We start from the raw sequence: 21,814 nt of genomic DNA, 5'->3' as shown, positions 1-21,814 counted from the left end.
TGCTTATAATCAAACTGAACCTGAAATATATTTCTTTCTGAGAAGAACTCCATTTCTTTCAAGATATCTTTTATTCCTCTACTGTAGACAGATTTAAAACAGAATACTAAGTTTTAGGTGTAGATGCGCTGACCTAGGAGTCGTACCAGGTCTTCTTCATCCAGTTGGAAGGCTTGCAGGGCTCGTCGAGCACCACGAAGGACCCTGGAGGAGCTTGGCTTCCATGTGGCTGCTTGGCTGCCCGTCGACAACCCACGGCGTACTTGGGATTCCCCTCGATGATCGAGGAGTTCTCCCTGCAACTGGCTGCGTTCTGGAGGACAGATGCTCGTCGGCCGTATCTGGCTGGCTTTTTGGCCACATTGCCGCCCACATCATCGAACCTGGTGGCCATCGGCTGCTCCGGCTCCTTGACCTGCCGCTGACGGGAGGTCCTGCGTTTGTGGGGAGCCTGCAGTTGAGGTTGCCTAGCTTCCAATGAGGAATCGGAACTCTTGCGGAGATTTCCCGTCACACCAGCTGGCGCTCCTTCCAAATCCCTGGGACGCTCCCTCAGTTGATAGTTGTACTGCGCCCGGCGATATTCCGGCGTGGCCGTTACCTCCGATGGAGGAACTGTGACCAGGACAGGGGTCTCCTCCTCCTCATCCGGCTGATGATGGACGGAGGCTGGAACTCCCGAGGTGGGCAGCCGAAAGCAGGAGGTGGGCTTCTGGACAACGGGCCGAGAGCGCGGAAAGTCCTGATAGTTATTCCTGTACTCCGGATTAAACTCGATCTTGCCGCGCAGCCGGAGGAAGGGCTCCCGGGGCTTTCCCCGCTCCGGCATCTCGGTGATCTGCGGGTCTCGGAAGCTCTCGTGGTATTCGGGAATCTCTTTGGTGAACTCCCCGCGCGGACGCAGGTGGTCGTCCGTCTTGAGGGACTTCTCTTTGGCCACGTGCTTGGGTGGGTCGATGAATTTGTCGCGGTACTCCGGCACCTCGGCACTGGGTGCACTGGGGGCACAGGAGGCCTCGGAGCCGGAGACGCGCAGGTTGTCGTCCTTCTTGATCGGAGCACTCTTCGAGTAGTTGGCGTACATCCGAAAGCTGTCCCTGTACTCCGGCACGGCCACGAACTCGCCCTGGATCTTGATGCTGCTCATCTGAGGTATGGAGTGCGCCTTCTCGGGGAACTGCTGGACGAACTGGCGGCGGTACTCCGACGGCTCCGGCACCTGGCCCTGCTGCTCCCGATCCACAGCCTGGGCGCGCATCTGCAGGTGGCACCGCTGCTGCTCCTGGGCGGCCACATCCCGCCGGAACTTGTCCGCAGCCAGCTTGTTACTCGTTTGATTTCTGGCCGCCACCTCCGACTCGTCGAGGAACACCTCGCGTGGCAGTATCTTGGTGCTGGGGTCCAGCATGAGGTACGAGGAGTTCTTCATGCCATCGGCGTTGGCGGCACCGCTTCCCTCGCCCAACTGCAGGTTCTCCGGGTTGCGAACGGGAAAGGTGCGGGAGCTGTGGACGATGGAATCGATTTCCGGAATTACAGAGCAGTTTAAAGAAGTAAAAAATAAGAATTATAAATATTCAATTGCCAATTAAGTCTCTTACAAAGCATTTATCTACTCACAATCGCAGGTCCTCGGGCGTGTACCAGTGGTATTTCTCCTGGTGCTCCGACAGCAGCTGCATGAATCCCTCCAGCCGCAGCGAGGTGGCTCGTCTCAGCAGGGATCTGGGTCGGGACTGGGTGCCGTGGGCGCGGAAGTGCTTGCGGTACTCGGTCTTCAGGGAGCCGAAGCTGGGCACTGGCTCATCGCCGCTGTGGAGGCACACGTTGCTGCGGGTGTGCAGGTGGACGGGCTGCCGGCGGCGGAAGTACTTGAGGTCATCGACGGCTATGTACTCGTGCGGATGCTTGATGGCGAAGCGGCTGAGGTCGCCCTGCTTCTGGCTGGCTGTGAGATCCGGCTCGGAGAAGGAGCGATTCCAGCCGAAATCCGCATCAAAGCTGTGGGAGTATACAAATCTTTTTAGGGTCTCCTTTCCACCTGAAGAACATCCACTTCGTCTTGTCTTTAGCTGCAAACTGACTGGGAAAAGTTACGGGTATCGCTGGTGGTCGCCACCACAACCAAATAAGAGGTAGGTCCCTTAATAACGGGGGCGCAAAGCTCCTCCACCTCCCTCGGGTGGCGGACTGGAGGCGGCGGCTCCTCTAGGAAGGCAGCTAGTGCAAAGGCATTCCTCCACATCCACATCCACCTCCACCATTGCCATTCCGGCCCATGGCGTGCTCCACCACCATGTTGCTAGGCACACTCACAAACCTTAGTAAACAAACTAATGAATAGGAGCAGAATGAAATTGCTGCAAATTAGAAAATTGTCTATTGGATTCGACGGGAGCAGCCGGCAGTAAAAGACGGGGTTGATCTAAGGTTTACGGGGGGTAGAACCAAATGGTTTTCCAATCCTCATGTTAAGCTAAAGGTAGGTTTTAAACTTTAAATTTAAAAATGTTTTTAGGCCTTATAAAGAGGAATATTTAAAAATATTTAAAAAAGAACAATTTTTTTTAAGCTTCTTATCCATAACTTTTTTGTGTTTAACACCCGTTTCTTGCAACCCTAAACGACTTTTAAATTAAGAATATTTAAGAATATTTATTAAGGTATACCTTTTGTCCCTGATAAATAAAACAACTAATTATGAGCTGTAGTTTTATAAAACATGAAAAATAGTTTAATCATGATCATAAATATATTTAATTTAGGCAAATATAAACTAAACACTCAGAAGAACATACACTATTATATTAAAAAAAACCGTTCTTTTACTAAAACTATGTAATATTTTAATTTAAAAAGAACCCTGAAAATTCCCTTACCACCTCCTTCCCAATCCGCCCCTGTTCATATGTAAATCCCTTCCCACCCCAATCAAAGCCAATCAATAGCTCGGCGGATTCCCGACTTTTGTTAGTCCTGACAACGCCCGCGCCACTCCGACGGGGTCCTTGGTAATCCATATCCGGAAATGGGTTTTTTGTTGAGGCATTGCCAAGGACTCGTCGCCCGGGCGAGGAAGCCATTAAAAATGCACAAGGATTGCCAGCCAAAGGTGAACCTGCGCGCATGCAAATTGCACATGTTCTCAGGTCCCCCGAACGGAACCGGGCTAAATGTGACCACAAACACCTGTTGCCCGGCCTGCCTGAGCGGGATTTAAAGTTTTCGTTCTCAGGTGCGGGAAAAAGTGCCAGCCTAATGGCTATAATTGAAGGCTGCCAAAATGCTGTACTACCCGCGATTCAACATTTCTTTGCATGATGCGGGGGAGTGTGCGTGCTTCGCTGGCTTTCCGAGTCCGAAACGGAAACAGACAGGAACATAAAAGGGCTGCCACGTAACCAGGTCTGACCCAATTTCGACCCCATTTCGCCCCAAGTCTAAGGAACTTCGCAGTGGAAGTCCAGCGAAAGCGAACGGGTAATCTTGACAATGCCAAATGACCTTTGGCTATTTTTAAAGGGGGCCAGCGCAACGCAACCCACTTAAATATGCTAATCAGCTGCTGGCCACTGCGATACCTGGACACACATAATTACAGTCGCAGATTTATGACGATTTAATTGCTGTTACACGGCCCTGTCACGCCACAGGGCGTATACGTAATGCAATAAACAAGAATGCACCATTATGCTGAGAGGTAGAAACCAGACAAGGTCAGCCGCAACCGGGATTCCGATTAGGTCGGACATCATGCACTTTGAATAAGTTGCCGGAGGAGTAGGCACACTTTAAAGTTTTCTTAGGTAAGTGTTGCTTAAGATATATTTATATTCCTACGAATACCAGCCATTTTTAGAATGTTAGAGGGTCATTAGGTGAAAATAACTTTGTTTTAGAGCGCTTAATATATTTCTAAAATCCCATTGTACAAAATAAGTATCCGCCGTGAATTTTAAATATAAGGAGCCATTGCAAATTTTTTTGTAAAGTAAAAAATGTATCTTTGAGATACAATTTTAAAATACATTTCATATAAGATTAGAAAGCGAGTCATAAAAATCAAGGTCTTATTTTTTGTTATATTGCTATAAAATGTTGAGCTGCATAACCCCTCTGTTTCCATGACTTTTAAAAATAAATCTCGTCATGTCAAATGGCCAATATAACAAAGAACTTTAACGAAAATATTGGGTCAGTTAAGAACTCATGACTTGGCCTATCATAAAAGTACACATGAAACCACTTTAGCAGAAAGTGAATTAGGTCAGCTTTCCACCTCCTGATGGTGCTAGCTTGAATACTTAATGATGAAACTGGGATAGCAGTTTCACTTCTTACACATCGTTGCTTTTCCAGTCGTAGGCAATCGCCATAGTTGGTTTCCTTGCTTTTGGGCGGCTGCACTTTAATTAAACATTTAATGAGTCTGCACTTTGCGGCAAAAACTTGGGGCCCTCATGTTGGGCACACGCCCAGTGACCAGCGACCACCGACCACTAGCCCAGTTCCTCCGAGCCCAGTCCCACCGAACCGCAAATGGCGCCATTCAAGCGCAGCTCGCCGCACCACAACTTGACCGCTCAGATCGTAAATCCCAACTGAACGGCGGCCATGTGCGCCACCAAGAAGTTAGCCACTTTTCGCACGCCAACTTTCCGACTTTTCCACCTCCTCCTCCTCCTTTCCACTGCCCCAACTCCATTGCGCTTCTGCTTTCCCAACATTTTCCCACGGCGACTGACTTGAGGTGTCACTGGGGTATTACAACAAAAGGGGCCTCCATTTTTTCCCCTTTTTGGGCTAAGCCCTAAGTGCTGCTGCATGCAATCGCGTAGTTTATGGCCTGCTACCGCTGCTCCTCCTACTCCTCTAGAGAAATCAAAAGTTGCCAGCTGCAGTTGATTTGAATATGAAATGGTGTTTTGATGCCGATTTCGGCCACCCGCTGCAGCTGTCAGAGCTGAGTTCCTTAACCCAGTTCGCAACATTTTGACGCCTCGCTAATGAAACCATGCTTATGAGGCTCCAACGAGCGCAATTTGCCTGATTTACTCGCCTCTTAACGATTTCATTTCGCGACGCGGTCTCCATCATGATAATAATTTCCTTTTTTGGCTGGCACGCAACTCCGGAGTACATGGCTTTCAATTGTCATGAGCAGCGGTGGCTTCCGGGGTGCGGATGCGGGTCAAGGGCGAATCAATTCGCCTGCGACGGCGGAAATGCTGGCTGACAGAGTGCTGTTTGAGTCGGATTGAGTGGGATTGGCGTCTACTTTATTGCTTCTAAAGCTACGTTGTGTTAACTGAAGTGTGCTCTTTGTGTGGGTGGGTTGTGCCGGGTGGATCAGACCTTGGAGAGGCCCTCCCAGCGATCCGGAACTGTGAGGAAGTAGCGATCCATGGCGTCGATGAAGCGCTGCTTGTAGCGCTCCGGATTGACCACCGTGGGATCCTTGCCCTTGCCGCCCAGGATGCCCGATCCCTTGATAATGGACTCCACTTTCTTATCCAGGGTGAAGGTGCGAATGTAATCTGTAATAAACAACCATGTATATAAACCATTCAAATAGTTAATAACGCTTAAAACCCACCTATGATGCCCAGAACGAGAACGCTGTTTTTCTTGTCCAGACCCACCAGCAGTGAGTAGTCCATGACGAGATTTCTCTCCAGGAAGGAGGAATCCCGCTGGATGGCGTCCCTAAGAACTGTTTTACTGTGAGACAGCACATACAAAGGCTTTGACCAGGACACTGAAACAAAATTCACATACATTTTTCAAATAATATAAAGTTTGTGGGGGCAATAAACTCACTCTGAACCAGATTCTCATCCAGAAGAACAATTTCGCCTTGCTGGTTGCTGGGATCCACCAAGCGGTTTCTCTCCGAGCCCTTAAGATCGAATTTGTTTTCTATTTCGCAGCCGTAAAACAGGTTCTCCATGACCATCACCGAACGCTCCACAAAGGAACTATGTTTTGGAAAAAAGTAGAGGTTTATAATATAGTTTTAAAATCTATAACTAACTAAAACCCACTCCTTCTTCTTCACGCTGACTTTGAAGACTCCAAATATCTTGGCCAGCAAGGTGGGCAGCTGCTGCTGTTGGCACCTGTCTATGTACTCAAAGTATTTCGGAGCAAAGGGCTCAAAGATGGTCATGTCCTTTGAATTCATTTCCTTGAGCACAAAACGGTCATCTATTGAAAAACAAAAATTATAACATATTGGATTACATATACTGTATATCAGTTCATGGGAAATCTTACCCAGCGTCTTGCAAAAGCGGGAACCCGATTTGCCGCCCCTCGCCTCCCACTGGACACTTTTGCAAAGGCTCCTCGCCAGAGCGATCCTTGCATCCTCCTCTAGATTCGATTCCTCCTCATTAGCACGGGGTCCTCCAACGTCGCTGGGCTTGCGCACCAGCTCCATTTCTGATCCGGTGCGACTCTGTGAGATTCTCAGCTCCTCGCGCATCTTGCTCTTCTCCAGGCGGCGATAGAGGGATTTGTCCAGCTTCGGTGGCTTCAAGCTTTTGGACCGCATTGCATCAAACTCCCGCGCAAAGTAGATCTTACACTGGAAATGGCAGCTCTGGTCCTGGAAGGCCAGAGTGATATGGGGACTTGGCGGCTGCTTTGTGCTTGCTCTGTCCTTGCTCTTTTCCTCGGTTTCGGAAGCTCCCACTGCTGAAGGCGCAGCCGACGGAGCAGCACTGGTGTTGCTGGAAGTGCGCGAAAGACTGGGACTGTCCTCGGCATCGCTGATGCTCTCTGCCAGAGGAATCTTGCGCTTCAGCTGTGGACTTGAATGGGCAGCCGAGGCAGAAGCCGCATTTGAGTTTGCCTTCGCTTCATCAATTGTCTTCTGATAGTCCATCGAGGTCAAACTATAAGCAATCACCGAACTCAGATCGGTCTCCCTGACGTGAATGGGTATACAGCCCATGGGAAGCGTCAGGTGATCCTGAGCGGGAAAGGGTGACTGCAGAGGATTCACCTGATTTGCGGAGGGCAGCAGCTGGGTGAGGAACTGCTTGACAGTCCTCTTATCCGAGTAGACGTTCACGGTAGAGGCTAGCAGCTGGTCAATATTGAACTTCTTCTCCGAAACTAATTGACTGTTGGATGCAGTAACTTCTGTGTCCTCGCTGGGACACTCCAAGGGCTCATTCTCCCTTGGCAAAGCAGAGCTGGAGGCTTTAGAAGGATCCACAGACTGCACCTGCTCTGGCCTTAGTTCCTCCGTGCAAATGGTACCGGAGTCAATGTGATGCGCCTGCTTGGCGGTCAGCTTCTCGATCTCCTGCAGACGCGGACCCCACAGCTCAATGCTCTCTGCCAGAGCTCTCCGCGCCATGGCCATGGCATCACTGGTGTCATAAGCAGTGGCCCTGTTGTCCGTGAGCAACGTGTGCACGATTTCGATCTTTTGCTTGAAGATAAACTGGTCGTGGGTAAGCATTGTCTTCAGCTGCTGCACCAGCGGCGAGTTCTCCTCCTCGGTGGCCAGATCAGCAATACGCTCGTGAATCCGGTTGTATACCTCATGACCCCGCACGGAGAAGTTCTTAATATCCTCCTGGGCCTGGGAGCTGGGAAAGGGTGGCGGCAGATCCAGTTGCAAAGTCAGCGAGGGCAGATCCGTTTCCCAAACCTCAACGGGAGTATACTGGAACTTGGCGCCCACTCCGCGGAAGCTGAAGTGGTGCACATAGTCACGATGCAAGGAGTGCTCGCATGGACTGCCACCCTGCTCTGTATCCGAGGAAGGAGGTCGTCTCTTGTAGGCGTGGCCATGGAAGCGCATCTCCAAATACTTGGCCAGCGAAAGGCACTTTGCAGAGTCGGCTAGGGGAATCGTGGGCGTGGTGGCATTGCAAATGCTGCACCAGGAGGTGAAGTATATGCGCTTCGGGTCGGAACGGGTCAAGTCCTCGGTTAGGTAGACATGGACGCAGCCCAGCGAGTGGACATAGCGACGCACATGGCCCAGCATCGGCAGGTTGCACGACGGGCACATCGAGTTAAAGAGACAGCAGTAGCGCTGCAGAAACTGCTCCAGCATAATATCGTATTGGCCGTAGAATTTCATGTCCAACAGCATGGGCATCTTGCAGAAGGACGAAACGCCCTTGGGATTGTAGTGGAAGCTGCAGAAGAGCACTGGCAGCCGCTGGTGGTTCTGCGGGTCCAGGGCATCCTTGTACAGCTGCTCCTCACTGACCTTCTGCGGCCGCTGAATAACCTCTGCGTTCTTTTTCTTGGGTCGGAGCACTGTGGGATAAATAAGTGGTAAAGACATGGATTTATAGATGGATAGAATGTTGTGCTTACTGGGAGCCTTGCCCTTGGGTAAGCGGCCGCCAAAGGATCGAAATTCGGCCAGCTTGGACTGAATGTCGCGGCTGCTTGCCGGTGCCGTGATCTTCATCTGCACAAACTCATGGGGCGGAAGCAGCTGCATCTGCTGGTTTTCCTTGTTTCCCGGCTCTGATCTGGTGTCGCTGTCTCCCATGCTGTCTGGCCTCTCCAGACCCGTGCGCGACCACTGCTTGGAGAAGTACAGCTCGGCCGGAAAGAGCTTGCGCAGCTTGCATTTCCTTCCCTGCTCCGTTTCCAAATAGGGAAGTGGAAACGTGAGGAAGGGACTGACAGAGAGCAGGGTAGAGCTGAGAGCTGTGCGGAATCGGTTATCGTAGCGAGGTTCTACAGCCAGTGCCTCCACCACAGGTGGAGCACATGGCGAGGTGGACAGGGCTTCGGCTTGGGACGAGCGCAGGGGATCCGTGAAATCCGAAACATTCTCACTGACAATGGTGGTGATCTTATCCTCCGACTTACGCTCCACAATGGCAGGTCGCTTAGCTCGAAGTTCCGCCTCCGTTTCTGTTTTTGGACTCGTCTCCTTGGAGTCGAAAATCGAGGGCTTCGGACTGAGCGGCTGGGCGAACTCGTTTAGCAGGAACGACATCTCCAAGCGCCAGTTGTAGCGGGCGAAAAGCAGAGCCGACGCCACTCGTTTGACCCTGGTGAGCTCCGCATTGCTGCCACCCCTCAGGAGACAGGTGTATCCCCGAGGATTGGTGAGCTTCTCAAAGAACATCAGCGTCTTGCCATTATAGTTGCGTATGTAGAAATCGTTGCACTCGCCCAGCTTGGGCATGGTTATATTCGACTCTACGGAAGTAACAATGTCGCACTGCAGAGTGCGTGACAGACGCTCCATTACCGAGAGCTTCACATCCAGGACGAGTGTTACGCCATAAGATCTCAGGAGATCCTGGGCAATACCCGCCACGTTTTTGTGCACGAGCACAACGTTGGGTGTGAAGCTCATGATGCGGGCACATACATTGCGCAAGTACTCCTTCTCCTGCAGCAGAACTGTCTCGATGGTCACAAACTTGCCCTCGATTCGCTCGTAAACGATGGGGCACTGCAGCAGCAGAATGCGGGGAAAAGGCACATGCGTGGCCATATCTTTGTGGGCCACATTCTTGGAGAAAGCCACTCCATGGACTATTTTCGAGTCCTTGCGCCTGCCACCCGGCACCTTCTTAAAGTTCACATAGTTGCGGATGTCCATTAAGTCATTAGAGCAATGCTCCGGTTTGAAGTGATTGGCTGCCGTGGAGCAGAGCATCTGAAGCACCTTGTCCCACTCCTGGTCCAAGCCGTGGGCGCGCAACATTTGTGCCAGCAGTTGCTCCTCGTGTTCACAGTACGAGGCGAGCAGCTTCGAAGTGGCTGTGGTGAAGCACCGATCGTTCTCCAGTTCGTTTTCCAGCTCCTTCTCCTTTTCCTCGGCCGACTGATCCATTGACTTGGGCGGCTGTGGTTCCGCATGGGGAGCCGCCTCGAACTGTGGACTTATCGTGCGGGATGTATCCGAGCTGCTGCTCTTGGAAAACTTGTAGTGCAGCGTAGGATCGAACTCCATCTGCTCGGGATCGGGAACGATTGGCTCCAGGAAACCAGCGGCCAGCATGGCATTCAGTATTGCCACTGCCTGCACCTCGTTTGCGGATTTGTTGTTGCTATTGAGGAACTCGATCAGGCGCTGGCCGCAGTTCTGGGCCGGCAGGTCGCGCTGCATTTCTTCGTGCAGGGTAATCAAAGAGTTCGACTGCTGCAAGATGTTCTTCCGGTCGTCTATGGAGAGGGTGGTGTAAGTTGGATGCGAGCTAAACCGCTCCTCCTGGTAGCCCACTGACATCTTTCGCGACAAAGGAGCCCTCTGCTGCTGCGGATGCTTGGCATGCGGTGTTCCACTGTCTTGAACCTCCAGTTTGTTACTTAAGTGCTGCTGCAGTGCCTGCAGATCCTGGCCCATCTCAGAGCTAGAGGACTTCAGGAATGTGAGCACTATCTTGGAGCAGTAATTGCACACCTTGAGGTCGCCATCGCAGTGTATGATCGTGCCGGGCACCACCTGGTTGCAGCACTTGGAGCAGAAGATCTGGCCGCACAAGCGGCAGTGGTGCTTTCGCCGGAAGGTAGAAAACTTCTGGGAGCAGTCGTAGCACTCCTTGGCCTTCGAATCGGGCATCCAGAAGCGCTGCAGCTCCGTGTCCTTGTAGTTGCGCAGATCCTGAAACGCAGTGTATCGCACAAATTACTTATGGGTTATTATATAAACAAAACATAGCCTTATCTTGCATTTGCATTACAAATAATATAAAAAGGAAATATACATCATTTCAAATATTTGATAATAGGTTTGTGGCCGCATTAAATCATTTCCTCTACATATTTTTAAAGGCTTTTGGTTTTAAAGCGATAATGGGCGCATAACTTTCACTCACATTATTGTTCTTCGTAGCCACAATATTGCTGATGTGCTTGAGCACATTGGAAACGGTGCGCCCCTGATTCGCTTCGCTGGTCGGCAGGGGCAGCTCCCCGACGCGCTCGCTGGCCTCGGAGTCCTCGGCGGCGGTGTTGCTGGAGGTGCCCGTGCCCGTGCTCCGTGACTCACTGTTGGACCTTAAGCTAAGCGTGGTGGGTGGCTGCGGGCGACCCGAACTCAAGCTTGAGGTTTCCACATCCGCAACCTCAGCGATGGACGGCTGGGGCTCACTGAAAAACTGCGACTTGCCCACCACTTGTGATGGGGCACTGCTGCTGGTGCTGCTGCTGCTCCCGCTGGATATGTCGTTGACCGTATTGTAGCTCTGGTTGTAGACATTCTGGATCTTGTTCACCACCCGGCCGAAGAGCGACTCCGGCTTGTCCTCAAAGTTGCGTGCGAATTCGGTTAGTTTGGAGGGCGAGTGCAGGTGCTGGTGGTTCAGGCTGTTGCCCTGGTTGTTGCTAGTCATGTTGCCGCGGTGTTAGGAGTTGGCTGGCCTGCGGCGCCAAAAGGCTGGTGGGCGAGGCGGTGGCGCTCGCCCGTGGACTCGCGGTCCTTGGTTAGATAGAGGTGATGTTGAGCTGATCGATGAGGGCTGCGTCCGGTGCCAGCGAGCCCAGCGCCAGATCAGTCCACTTTTGCTCCTTCGGAAGGCAAAGCCATGCTGATAACAGAGTTCCCAAAGGAAACCAAACATTTCAGCTCACCTGCTCGCTGACAGTCAGGTGTGAATCACCGCCGTCCGCCTCGGGATCGGGTAGCTTTTCGCGCGGCACTAGAATCTGGTCGAAGGGCAGAATTTCCATGCGCCAAGCATTGTCTACAATGTCCAGCAGCAGATCATCGATCGGTGCCTGTGTGGGATGACAATGCAGGGTATTATCTTGAGGATCGAGGGAGAGGAAAACCAGGCAACGCCCCCGCAGCGCAATTACGTCACTCTGCGGCACTGGCCGTATACTGGAGACACGGTATTGCTCGCGTATTTAGATTTATCACAATGGGCGCCGTTGATAAGTACGACTAATTGCTGTGAAGCGATAATTTAGCCACACTCGCAGGCGACGCAGTAGTAGTTACTATCTTTAACCGCTGGCTGTAACTGCTCGTGGTCAGCGCACTGGCCACTTACCTGGCTATCCATCACTTATGGAATGGTTTGATCTGAGATTGGCCAGCCTTCCCAACTGCTTGCCAATTGTTTGTTTAGCCTCTTTTCGAGTGTTTTTGTAAACAATTGGCAAAGAATTGTGTTTTGTTAAACAAAACAGCTGTTTGGAGATGGGTGTTCTGCGGCGCAGAACGGCGATAGTATCGATAGGCGTTCTTCTACTCCCGGCCATGCCTATCGAACGTGCTATCGGTTTCGGCGCTTTTGAATTTGTTTGTTCTGCCGAACAAATAAATAGCTGAAAAGTCAACAAAGATCAAAACAACCAATTGTTACTAAAAGATTCTGTATTTATTTGCAATTAGCTTAATGGGGAGAAAATTTGACATATTTCTGTAAGCCAATTTGTACTTTTTAATGGCTTGCTGTTTACATAACAAGGTAATAATTCGATTATGTTCCAGCGAAGCTTTCATTTCATAAATTGGCTACTTAGGTTTATTTCCGTTTCCTGTTTCACTGAAGAACATGTATAATCCAAATATTGTAGGAGCATTAACAAGCTTGGCTCTTGACACTGCGCCTGCAAAAAACAGGTTTTTCTTTTCCGTTAAAAATCCTATTTTCGAAGCAAATCTGTAATAATCTAGAATGTTCGTAAATAAAATAGTTTGAAAGTCTTATAGATCACCTGTACGGCTTTTTTCAACTGAAAGTTGGTCTTTAATACTGTCTTGTCTTTCGATCTTGTTGACTGTTCCATTGAACAACTGACTAGATGCAGCATAGCGCTCTTAAAATTCGCTTTTCAACTTCAGCTATGCCGACATCTTGCCAATTTACCAACGGAAGCGTGGCTATACGACCGATTCGACTTATAGACATGACTGCAAAAAAAAAGAGCTTGCACAAATCACCGAATATTCCCACTGCTGATCACAAATGGTCTCCTATTACTCGCTTGTTGTCGATGGCTTTTATCAATGAAACGCTTGTTGTTTTGAAAAGCACTTAACAAGTTCTGGTTGCTGGTTTTCTGGCCGTCGAACTGGAGGGCTGGACTGCCGGACGATGGCAAGTGTAATCCGTCAGCGGTGGAGACTAATTGGCAACTGATTCCGAAGCCGAGCGGCGAGCTCAGCACCACACCTCGGCAATTGAAGAAGTTTCAATTAGTTGGTATTTGACACTCACACAGGGCCACGAAACGCTTGCCAGCTCACGCACACCGTCGCAGAGTGGGGGTGATACCTGTACAGGCTTACCTGTACGCGGCGACAGGTAGGTAGGCACCGGAGGCAAAGGAGAAGGGGCGGGGCACGGCCTGGCACACCGCTTAAGCCGCTTTTTAGCGCAATGCCATATGCCCGGAATATTAATGAACTCCCTTTTGAGAAAAATATGAAATGAAATAAAATTTTGTTGCCAACAATAGCCGTGTCCACGTCCAAGTCGTTGTCGTTGTCGCCGTTGTCGTTGTCATTGTAGTTTCTGAATTGGAATTTGTCGGCCGCGGCAGTGGGCCCCCAAAAATGCACTTACCATGGCCATACGGCGCATGCGCAGCGATCGCTACTTCCGCTGGGAAAAGATATAGGAGACATTTCAGGGAGCGAGGGGGCCGGCATAGATCTTCACGGGACGATTGCCCCGAAGAGGGTATAGTTCGCTCTCGGGGCTTGCGGGAACCATCTATAGGCATTACATTACAGATATTTATGCGCGATTATACAAAACAGTCACGTGCCGGTCTTTTCTATATACATATCAGCACAAATACTGCTCTGGGGACTTACACCTATATGCCCGAACTGCTATTTATATGTGGGGATATATACGTATCCATATAGAAAGGCGGAGAACGTTACTCACCACCGATGTCTGGAGCTCCAAGCGAGACCCCTTTCCTCGGGACTATTGGCATCCGATCCTTTGCCTCTGTCAGCTTTTGGAAACCCACAACTCGAATATTGTTATTATTATTCATATGCGCACGCTTCACGTTTAAATGGCCATAAAGTCGGCAGAGCATGCACGTATTAAGTAAACCCCATTGACCACGATGGTCGAAACTGAAATTCCGAAAGCCCCAAGACATAACCACATTCCGACTGGGAGTAGAAAATCAAATGGATCTGAGGACACCGACCAAGTCTTCCTACAATTTCTCCCACTTCCGTCTTTGGCCCATCCGCAGCGATAAAATTACAATTAATTAAATATTAGTATGCACAATCGAGGCACTAACGGATGATGACCAATAGTTTCGTAACCAGGTAGTTTGAGGGCCCCTTATCTGTCGCCTGGCCTGCGCTTTCTAAACAACTGTCCATAGAACCGAAGAAATTAATTTTAATAAGCCATTCGGTATTTCAGGCACACGCTGCCGCCGGATCGGATCGGATTTCTACGGGAAATGCTTTGACGATGATAGTCTCCAAGGCGATAAGGAAGTTATGTTTCTGCAGGAGGATATACTAAGAGATTACAGCGGGACGTGGGAGTCTAGTACATTTTATACATTTTTTAATAGAGTTTTTATCTAGAATAAATGGTATAATAGTGCTATAAAAATTTTTTTGGATCGCTAGTAGATCAACTAATCTACCAATTTAATAAATAGTAATTATACGGATAATTATTATAGTTTTTATTAACTTTTTAAATATTTAAGCACATCAAATATCCAATCTTTTTTTAACTGCCGGCAAATATTATTCAAATTTGATACTCAAATCGATAGCTTTCGCGGTTTCCGGTTGCAATCGATTATCAATTAGCGATGAATCGCGATTGGTCTTTTCCATCTCTATTTCGCCCGGAGATAGTTTTGTTTTTGCCAATTGCCATTTAAATTGCCCGGAATGAGCTTTCATCAGCCTTCCCAAGGAAAGCCACACCCAATGGTCAGTGGAAGATTCCCCCTTTATTATTCCTGTCTTACCACCCTAACCACCTTCCAGGCGGACTACCAATCCATCAGGCTTTCCGAGTTGGAGCAGCTCTTCGAGAAGAAGTTCCACTACCAGAAGCCCCGGGGACACGAGTCCTGGCAGTTGCCCCCACAGGATCAGGCTCTATTCAGTGAGTTCTACCAATTCGAGGCGCTGCAGGGTCTCCGGGAGAAACTGAATGCGGTTAAGAGCAAGCTGAACGACTATGGTGTCCAGGAATGGAGTGCCCATACCAACCGGAGGGATCCCTCGGGCGAGGTCTCCTGGCGCCTCAAGAACGATACCAAGGCGGAGTTTGTAACCGTGGCCTGGTGCAAGTTCTTCGAGTGCCTGCATCGTTATCCCCTGGTCAAGAAACCAGTGGTAAACACCCTGCATCTCTGCGAGGCGCCTGGAGCCTTCATTGCCTCTCTAAACCACTACCTGTATAGCAAGTACTCCAAGGATGAGGTGCGTTAGCAGGAATGCCTTGAAGGGATCACTCACTAAGCTATTTTTGCAGGTCAAATGGAACTGGCGGTCCACCACTTTGAACCCCTACTACGAAGGCAATGCCCTAAACCAGATGATCTCCGACGACAGGTTCATCTTCCACACGCTGGACAACTGGCTCTTCCACAAAGATCTCACTGGCAACCTACTGGATGTGGGCAACATTGACCACCTGGCGGAACGTTGTGCGGAGGACTTGAAGGGACATGTAGATCTGGTTACGGCCGATGGCTCGATTGACTGTGCAGCGCAGCCCGATTGCCAGGAGGAGATTGTGGTTCGCCTGTTCTTCGCCGAAGTACTGAGCGCCTTAAAGATTCTCTCACATGGAGGCAGCTTCCTGGTGAAGATGTTCACCCTCTTCGAGGCCTGCAGTGTTTCACTCCTCTACACGCTCAACTGCATCTTTGAGCAGGTGCACATCTTTAAACCGGCCACGTCGAAACGAGGAAACTCTGAAGTTTATGTAATATGTCTGAACTACCAGAAAGACACTCCCGGCTTGCCACGTTTGCTGGAGGAGATAAAAGCCAAGCTGGCTCAGCCGAATGACAGCATGGTAATGCCACTGTTTGCTAGGTGCCAGATCCCGCAGGACTTCCTCATGCAGCACGAGATTGCCTGTCGTCTGTACATGAAGCTCCAGGCGGATGCCATCGAGGGAAGTATCTATGCCTACGAGTCCAACGATCGCCATTATCTGCGACACCTTCACCACCTGCGAGGACTCGTGTCCAACACCTACTACAGTCGCTACAAAGTGAAACCCCTGGACGACAGCCTGTGCATCGTGGACAAGGAGGCAACCAGCAAGGCCCTCGGATTCTCAGTGCCTGTCTACGGGGGATCCTACACAGAGAGGGAGAACTTGAAACACGGTGACCTCCTCAAGCAGATGTACTGCCTGCGCCGGGAATTCAACCAATTGGAGAAGTGTCCCAGGGGCAGAGCAACATACTCATATGTAAAGAACAGAGTGAAGCCCTTAAAACTTAATGTTTCCCGTGGTGCTCCTGTCCAGAGCCTGCAAAGCAGCCTGTTCGCCTCAGAACCCATACTCCTTCTGCGTCTTCGCATCCTGGACACATTTGATCTCGATCCCGTTTGGCAGACTGCGCCCAAGTGCCAGTTGGAGGGCAAGACACTCAACTATCTGCCGCCCACGGAAAACCAAAACTTCCACTCGGCCCAGCAAAGCTTTTTCGTAGATCTCCTGCAGGCAGTGAGAGAACTCCAACCCCAGAGCCTTGTCTTCCACAAGTTCCTGTTCCTCACCCACTACGCCGCTTCCCTCCTGCTGTTTCTCATGGAAAGCGTTTACGAGGAGACCAGCTTCGATAGCCACCAATCGCAAACCCTGACGTTGAGTAAGCTGAAAGCTACGAATAACAACGTCTTGGAACAAGTGCTGGTGGTCCTTAAGGATGAGCAGGCAGGGGCCATTCACAGCCTGCTGGAGATCAAGGAGCTGCAGAAGAACCAGTTCAGCAACGCCCTCATCCAGCACAACAACAACGTGCTGCTGACCTGCTTCCGCGGCATGCTGGGCGAGGAGTCCTTCCCCATGCCCGTAGCCTTGAAATCCAACACGGAGGTCTCAGCCGTCCAAGAGCCGGCTGCTGTTTTTTAACATAACGAACATGTATTTCTCACTTGCATAAAATTACAGTGCTACTTTTACAAAACTAGGTACTCTGCCGGGTGAAATCCGCTTACATGTTTTCTTGAGGATAGCTTTTTCTGGGGGGATCGAAAATGGAAATTAAATAACTAACTGAAAATCACAAGACTAAGTGGGGATCGAGGGTGTACATGGGTTTTGGGCTGGTCCACCTACTCCTCCTTCTCCGCCGCCGTAGTCGTCGCCGCCAGCCCGCTAGTCCGCCGGACGCTTTTCGCTGTGCTTCTTGGTATAGTCCTCGGCGTTCTTCACGAACTTCTTGCGATCCTTGAGGAACTCCTCGGCCAGCTCCGCGCGCAGCGGATGCTCCGGCTCGGGGTCGTTGATCAGGTCGACCAGGGCCTGCACCACCTGGTCGGTACGGGTGGCCGGCTTCCAGTTCTCCGTGCTGATGATGGGCAGGCACACCTGGCCCTTCTCGTCGATGTTGGGATGGTAGATCCGCGTCTTGAAGTTGATCTTGGGCGGCTTGAAGGGATACTCCGCCGGGAAGTTGATCTCGATGCGGAAGGCGCCCTTGTTGTACGGCGGATTGTCCGGCACAATCAAGCCCGTCCAGCGCAGCAGGTTGTCATCGTCCGCCTTGATGTCCCGGAAGGCCTTCAGTGTGTTGTCCTGCAAGTCGCTCAGTTCCTTTCGCAGGCGTCGCGGCGCAGTCATCGTGATGTCTCTGTGTGTGTGTGGGGGTTTTCCTTCGCCGATGTGCTGGTGGTGTGTGTGTCTTGGGTCAGGGGGCGGGGGCGCTGCTCTCTGCGTGTGCACTTTTGTTTGCCCTTGTGCGAGCTGCAAATCGATGGTTCCGCCTTCCGGATGAGTAATGCGCTAGTTGGGGGCGCCGGCCTCTTGTTGTCGCTGGCTTCCCGGTGCTCCAGTTGCCGTGTGTCACCTTTAATTCCCGCACTGGCCCCAAATCAGCACGTAAGTCTGCGAATTCCACTGAAAATGGTTCGAACAAGAATCCCCCAAATGGCGTTAGGGTATTTTGGACCTGCTCACACCTGCGCTACACTAGTCAACATGGGACTTTCAAGCTAAATTAAAAATCGTAACGCTGTTTTGATTTACTTATTTAAACTATCTGTTTACTTTTATGAACACGTAAATTGTACTTAAAAACACAAAACAAGATTTGTATTTGTTTGAGTTCTAATTATTTAGTCAGCTGTTCTTAATTAACTACTACTAACCATTTCTGCTTAAAATTTCAACCCAAACTAAAGGATTTTTTTTACATTTTTAACCAATTTTTGTCATATTAGTCCTTAAAATCATAAAAAAACAGTATTTATTTATGAGTGTTTAAAAAACAAAGACCGATTTTTAAAATCTAACGACTACCTATGATTCTAGCTATTTTTGTTATCGATTACCGACAGCAGTGGCGGCAAACCAATCGATAGGCTACCGTTTCATTCGACTCCCATCGCTATCGCTGACTGCAACACGTGCGCCGCGTTAGTTTTGTTTTCCCCTCAAAATGACCAAAAAACTAGGACTTAAACGCAAGGGAAAGGATGCAGAGCCCACAAACGAGGTGGCCGCCAGTTCCGAGGCCTCCGAGAACGAGGAGGAGGAGGTAAGACCACCTGACAGGCGGAAAGAAAGTCAGACCCATATCACCTGCATGTGTTTTTGGTTTTTTAGGACCTGCTGCAGGCTGTAAAAGATCCCGGAGAGGACTCCACAGATGACGAGGGCATAGACCAGGAGTACCACTCCGACTCCAGTGAGGAACTGGAGTTCGAGAGCGACGAGGAGGGCAACTACCTGGGTAGGAAGCAATCCTCATCAGCAGAGGAAGATGAGGAAAGCGGTGACGAAGAGGGTGATGAAGAGGAGGAGGAGGAGGAGGAGGAAGATGACTCCGAGGATGAGAAGGAGGAAGAATCTCCCGGCACATCCAAGCAAAACAAATCCGATGATAAACCCAGCAGCAGCGGTGCCGCTACCAAGAAAGCCAGCACAGAAGAGCTACCCAAAAGGGATTCCTCCAAGCCAGAGTACCAGGACTCAGACACCTCCGACGAGGAGGACATACGAAACACCGTGGGCAACATACCCATGCACTGGTATGACGAGTACAAGCACATCGGCTACGACTGGGATGCCAAGAAGATCATAAAGCCACCACAGGGTGATCAGATCGATGAGTTCCTGCGCAAGATCGAGGACCCAGACTTTTGGCGCACCGTCAAGGATCCGCTGACCGGTCAGGATGTGCGCCTAACAGACGAGGACATTGCCCTGATCAAGCGCATCGTCTCGGGTCGCATTCCCAACAAGGATCACGAGGAGTACGAGCCCTGGATCGAGTGGTTCACCTCGGAGGTGGAAAAGATGCCCATCAAAAACGTGCCCGACCACAAGCGCTCCTTCCTGCCCTCCGTGTCCGAGAAGAAGCGCGTCTCGCGCATGGTGCACGCCCTCAAGATGGGCTGGATGAAGACCACCGAAGAGGTGGAGCGCGAGAAGCAAGCCAAGCGCGGTCCCAAGTTCTACATGCTGTGGGAGACGGACACCAGTCGGGAGCACATGCGCCGCATCCACGATCCCGTCTCAGCGCCCAAGCGCGACCTGCCCGGTCATGCCGAGTCCTACAATCCACCGCCAGAGTACCTCTTCGACGCGAAGGAAACAAAGGAGTGGCTGAAGCTCAAGGACGAGCCACACAAGCGCAAGCTTCACTTCATGCCGCAGAAGTTCAAGTCGCTGCGGGAGGTGCCCGCCTACTCGAGATACCTTCGCGAGCGCTTCCTCCGTTGCCTCGATCTGTACCTGTGCCCGCGAGCCAAGCGTGTCAAGCTCAACATCGATGCCGAGTACCTCATCCCCAAGCTGCCCTCGCCGCGTGACCTGCAGCCCTTCCCCACGGTGGAGAGTATGGTTTACCGCGGTCACACCGACCTGGTGCGATCTGTTAGCGTGGAGCCCAAGGGAGAGTACCTGGTCTCCGGATCTGATGACAAAACTGTCAAGAGTGAGTCGTACACCTCCTTACCAGTATCTTTATATACTAATATGACTTTCTTCCCTTGCAGTTTGGGAAATTGCTACTGGTCGTTGCATTCGGACAATTGAAACGGATGAAGTGGTGCGCTGCGTGGCTTGGTGCCCCAATCCCAAGCTGTCTATCATTGCGGTGGCCACTGGCTACCGACTGCTGCTCGTTAATCCTAAAGTGGGCGACAAGGTGCTGGTGAAGAAGACCGACGATCTGTTGGCAGAGGCGCCCAGTCAGGATGTCCTCGAAAGTGAGCGCATCAAGACGGCGGTGCAGTGGTCCAATGCGGAGGCTGAGGAGCAGGAGAAGGGCGTCCGGGTGGTGATCACCCACTTCAAACCCATCCGCCAGGTTACCTGGCACGGACGTGGCGACTACCTGGCCACCGTGATGCCCGAGGGAGCCAACCGCTCGGCGTTGATCCACCAGCTGTCCAAGCGACGCTCACAGATTCCGTTCTCCAAGAGCAAGGGTCTCATCCAATTCGTGCTCTTCCATCCCGTGAAGCCTTGCTTCTTTGTGGCGGTAAGTGGGATAAAAGATCCTTTGGATTTCTTTATACTGATCGCTTTGATCTTGCTCCCTGACAGACACAACACAACATTCGCATATATGACTTGGTCAAACAGGAGCTGGTCAAGAAGCTGCTGACCAACTCCAAGTGGATATCGGGCATGTCCATCCATCCCAAGGGCGACAATCTGCTGGTGTCCACCTATGACAAAAAGATGCTCTGGTTCGACTTGGATCTGTCCACCAAGCCCTACCAAACCATGCGACTCCATCGCAATGCTGTTCGCAGCGTGGCCTTCCATCTCCGCTATCCGCTCTTCGCCTCTGGCAGCGATGACCAGGCTGTGATCGTCTCCCACGGCATGGTGTATAAGTAAGTGACTTTGCCCTCTCTTTTGCCCATTGCCTTTACTAACTTCTGCATCCAATTTCAGTGACCTGCTGCAGAATCCCTTGATTGTTCCGCTTAAAAAGCTGCAAACGCACGAGAAACGCGATGAGTTTGGCGTTCTGGATGTCAACTGGCATCCGGTGCAGCCTTGGGTCTTCTCCACGGGCGCTGACAGTACCATCCGACTGTACACGTAATGAGGTACATGAGCCCTAAGATAGTTGTGGTTGGCTAACGACAGTTTTATGAAACTTCTGTAGTAAATAAAAACCTAATAATTTTTAATGATAATACAAATTTTCTTTTAGCTTAGTTTTGAAAAAAAACTTACAATCACCTTTTGGCGAACTTATTTTTCTGGATTTTTTAAGATCGAAGGTTATTGCTAAGTTTAAAGTTCAAAATTGAGTATTAAACCCAAATTTTTTTTACATTTTAAAAGTATCCTTCTAAAAGCCTTCTTTTGAGACTTCTTTTTAAGCATTTTTGATTTTTATTAGAGTTTTTTTCCGACTTGGTTCATATTGTTATACCATCTTAAAATTTAAAAAAATGCAATTCGAATAAACAATCCGATTCGAAAATCCGGAAGAGGTTATGATATCGTGTCCGAATCTTAAGGAACACAAACAATATAGATATTTAAAAGAAAATAATGTCTGACAACCGGAATCTGTAATTTCGTTCAAGTCCCGGGCTCCGAAACGAACGGGATCCTAAAATGCAACCCTGTAGAAAGTTTTGAAGTTTTGGGCCCCAAAGTTTTGGGGGAATTCCAGTGGAGCGACGAAGAAGAGTCCCGAGCTT

The 21,814-nt window shown here is 50.3% G+C and overlaps 6 protein-coding genes across 6 annotated transcripts; 2 read left to right on the top strand and 4 right to left on the bottom strand.

Annotated features, from left to right (window-relative positions):
• Positions 1-87: 87 nt before the first annotated feature.
• On the bottom strand, positions 88-5,153 carry LOC108022642 (uncharacterized). The gene is made up of 3 exons (XM_017091696.3): positions 4,342-5,153; positions 1,621-2,001; positions 88-1,505 (listed from the first exon to the last, which is right to left on the bottom strand). The coding sequence occupies exons 1-3, from the start codon at positions 4,374-4,376 to the stop codon at positions 134-136; spliced, it is 1,788 nt and encodes a 595-aa protein (XP_016947185.1). The 5' UTR covers positions 4,377-5,153; the 3' UTR covers positions 88-133.
• Positions 5,154-5,257: 104 nt separating this feature from the next.
• Positions 5,258-11,333, bottom strand: LOC108022641 (putative 1-phosphatidylinositol 3-phosphate 5-kinase). The gene is made up of 7 exons (XM_017091695.2): positions 10,818-11,333; positions 8,347-10,603; positions 6,277-8,286; positions 6,045-6,207; positions 5,821-5,978; positions 5,597-5,758; positions 5,258-5,537 (listed from the first exon to the last, which is right to left on the bottom strand). The coding sequence occupies exons 1-7, from the start codon at positions 11,331-11,333 to the stop codon at positions 5,350-5,352; spliced, it is 5,454 nt and encodes a 1,817-aa protein (XP_016947184.1). The 3' UTR covers positions 5,258-5,349.
• Positions 11,334-11,363: 30 nt separating this feature from the next.
• Positions 11,364-12,162, bottom strand: LOC108022643 (anaphase-promoting complex subunit 13). The gene is made up of 3 exons (XM_017091698.2): positions 11,997-12,162; positions 11,572-11,718; positions 11,364-11,508 (listed from the first exon to the last, which is right to left on the bottom strand). Exons 1-3 carry the CDS (start codon positions 12,006-12,008, stop codon positions 11,425-11,427), a joined length of 243 nt encoding a protein of 80 aa, XP_016947187.1. The 5' UTR covers positions 12,009-12,162; the 3' UTR covers positions 11,364-11,424.
• A 2,613-nt stretch (positions 12,163-14,775) lies between these two features.
• LOC108022921 (cap-specific mRNA (nucleoside-2'-O-)-methyltransferase 2) lies at positions 14,776-17,109 on the top strand. The gene is made up of 3 exons (XM_017092132.3): positions 14,776-14,881; positions 14,939-15,379; positions 15,432-17,109. The coding sequence occupies exons 1-3, from the start codon at positions 14,840-14,842 to the stop codon at positions 17,049-17,051; spliced, it is 2,103 nt and encodes a 700-aa protein (XP_016947621.1). The 5' UTR covers positions 14,776-14,839; the 3' UTR covers positions 17,052-17,109.
• On the bottom strand, positions 17,042-18,064 carry LOC108022922 (ubiquitin-conjugating enzyme E2-18 kDa). Its single transcript, XM_017092133.3, has one exon. It carries the CDS (start codon positions 17,760-17,762, stop codon positions 17,298-17,300), a length of 465 nt encoding a protein of 154 aa, XP_016947622.1. The 5' UTR covers positions 17,763-18,064; the 3' UTR covers positions 17,042-17,297.
• A 461-nt stretch (positions 18,065-18,525) lies between these two features.
• LOC108023036 (ribosome biogenesis protein BOP1 homolog) lies at positions 18,526-21,304 on the top strand. Its single transcript, XM_017092277.3, has 5 exons — positions 18,526-18,678; positions 18,747-20,079; positions 20,141-20,628; positions 20,694-20,989; positions 21,051-21,304. The coding sequence occupies exons 1-5, from the start codon at positions 18,580-18,582 to the stop codon at positions 21,202-21,204; spliced, it is 2,370 nt and encodes a 789-aa protein (XP_016947766.1). The 5' UTR covers positions 18,526-18,579; the 3' UTR covers positions 21,205-21,304.
• The last annotated feature ends 510 nt before the right edge of the window (positions 21,305-21,814 follow it).

The sequence above is a fragment of the Drosophila biarmipes genome, chromosome 2R (genome assembly GCF_025231255.1).
Source record: "Drosophila biarmipes strain raj3 chromosome 2R, RU_DBia_V1.1, whole genome shotgun sequence".
Lineage (NCBI taxonomy): Eukaryota > Metazoa > Arthropoda > Insecta > Diptera > Drosophilidae > Drosophila > Drosophila biarmipes.
This window is presented reverse-complemented; position numbering and strand designations above follow the sequence as displayed.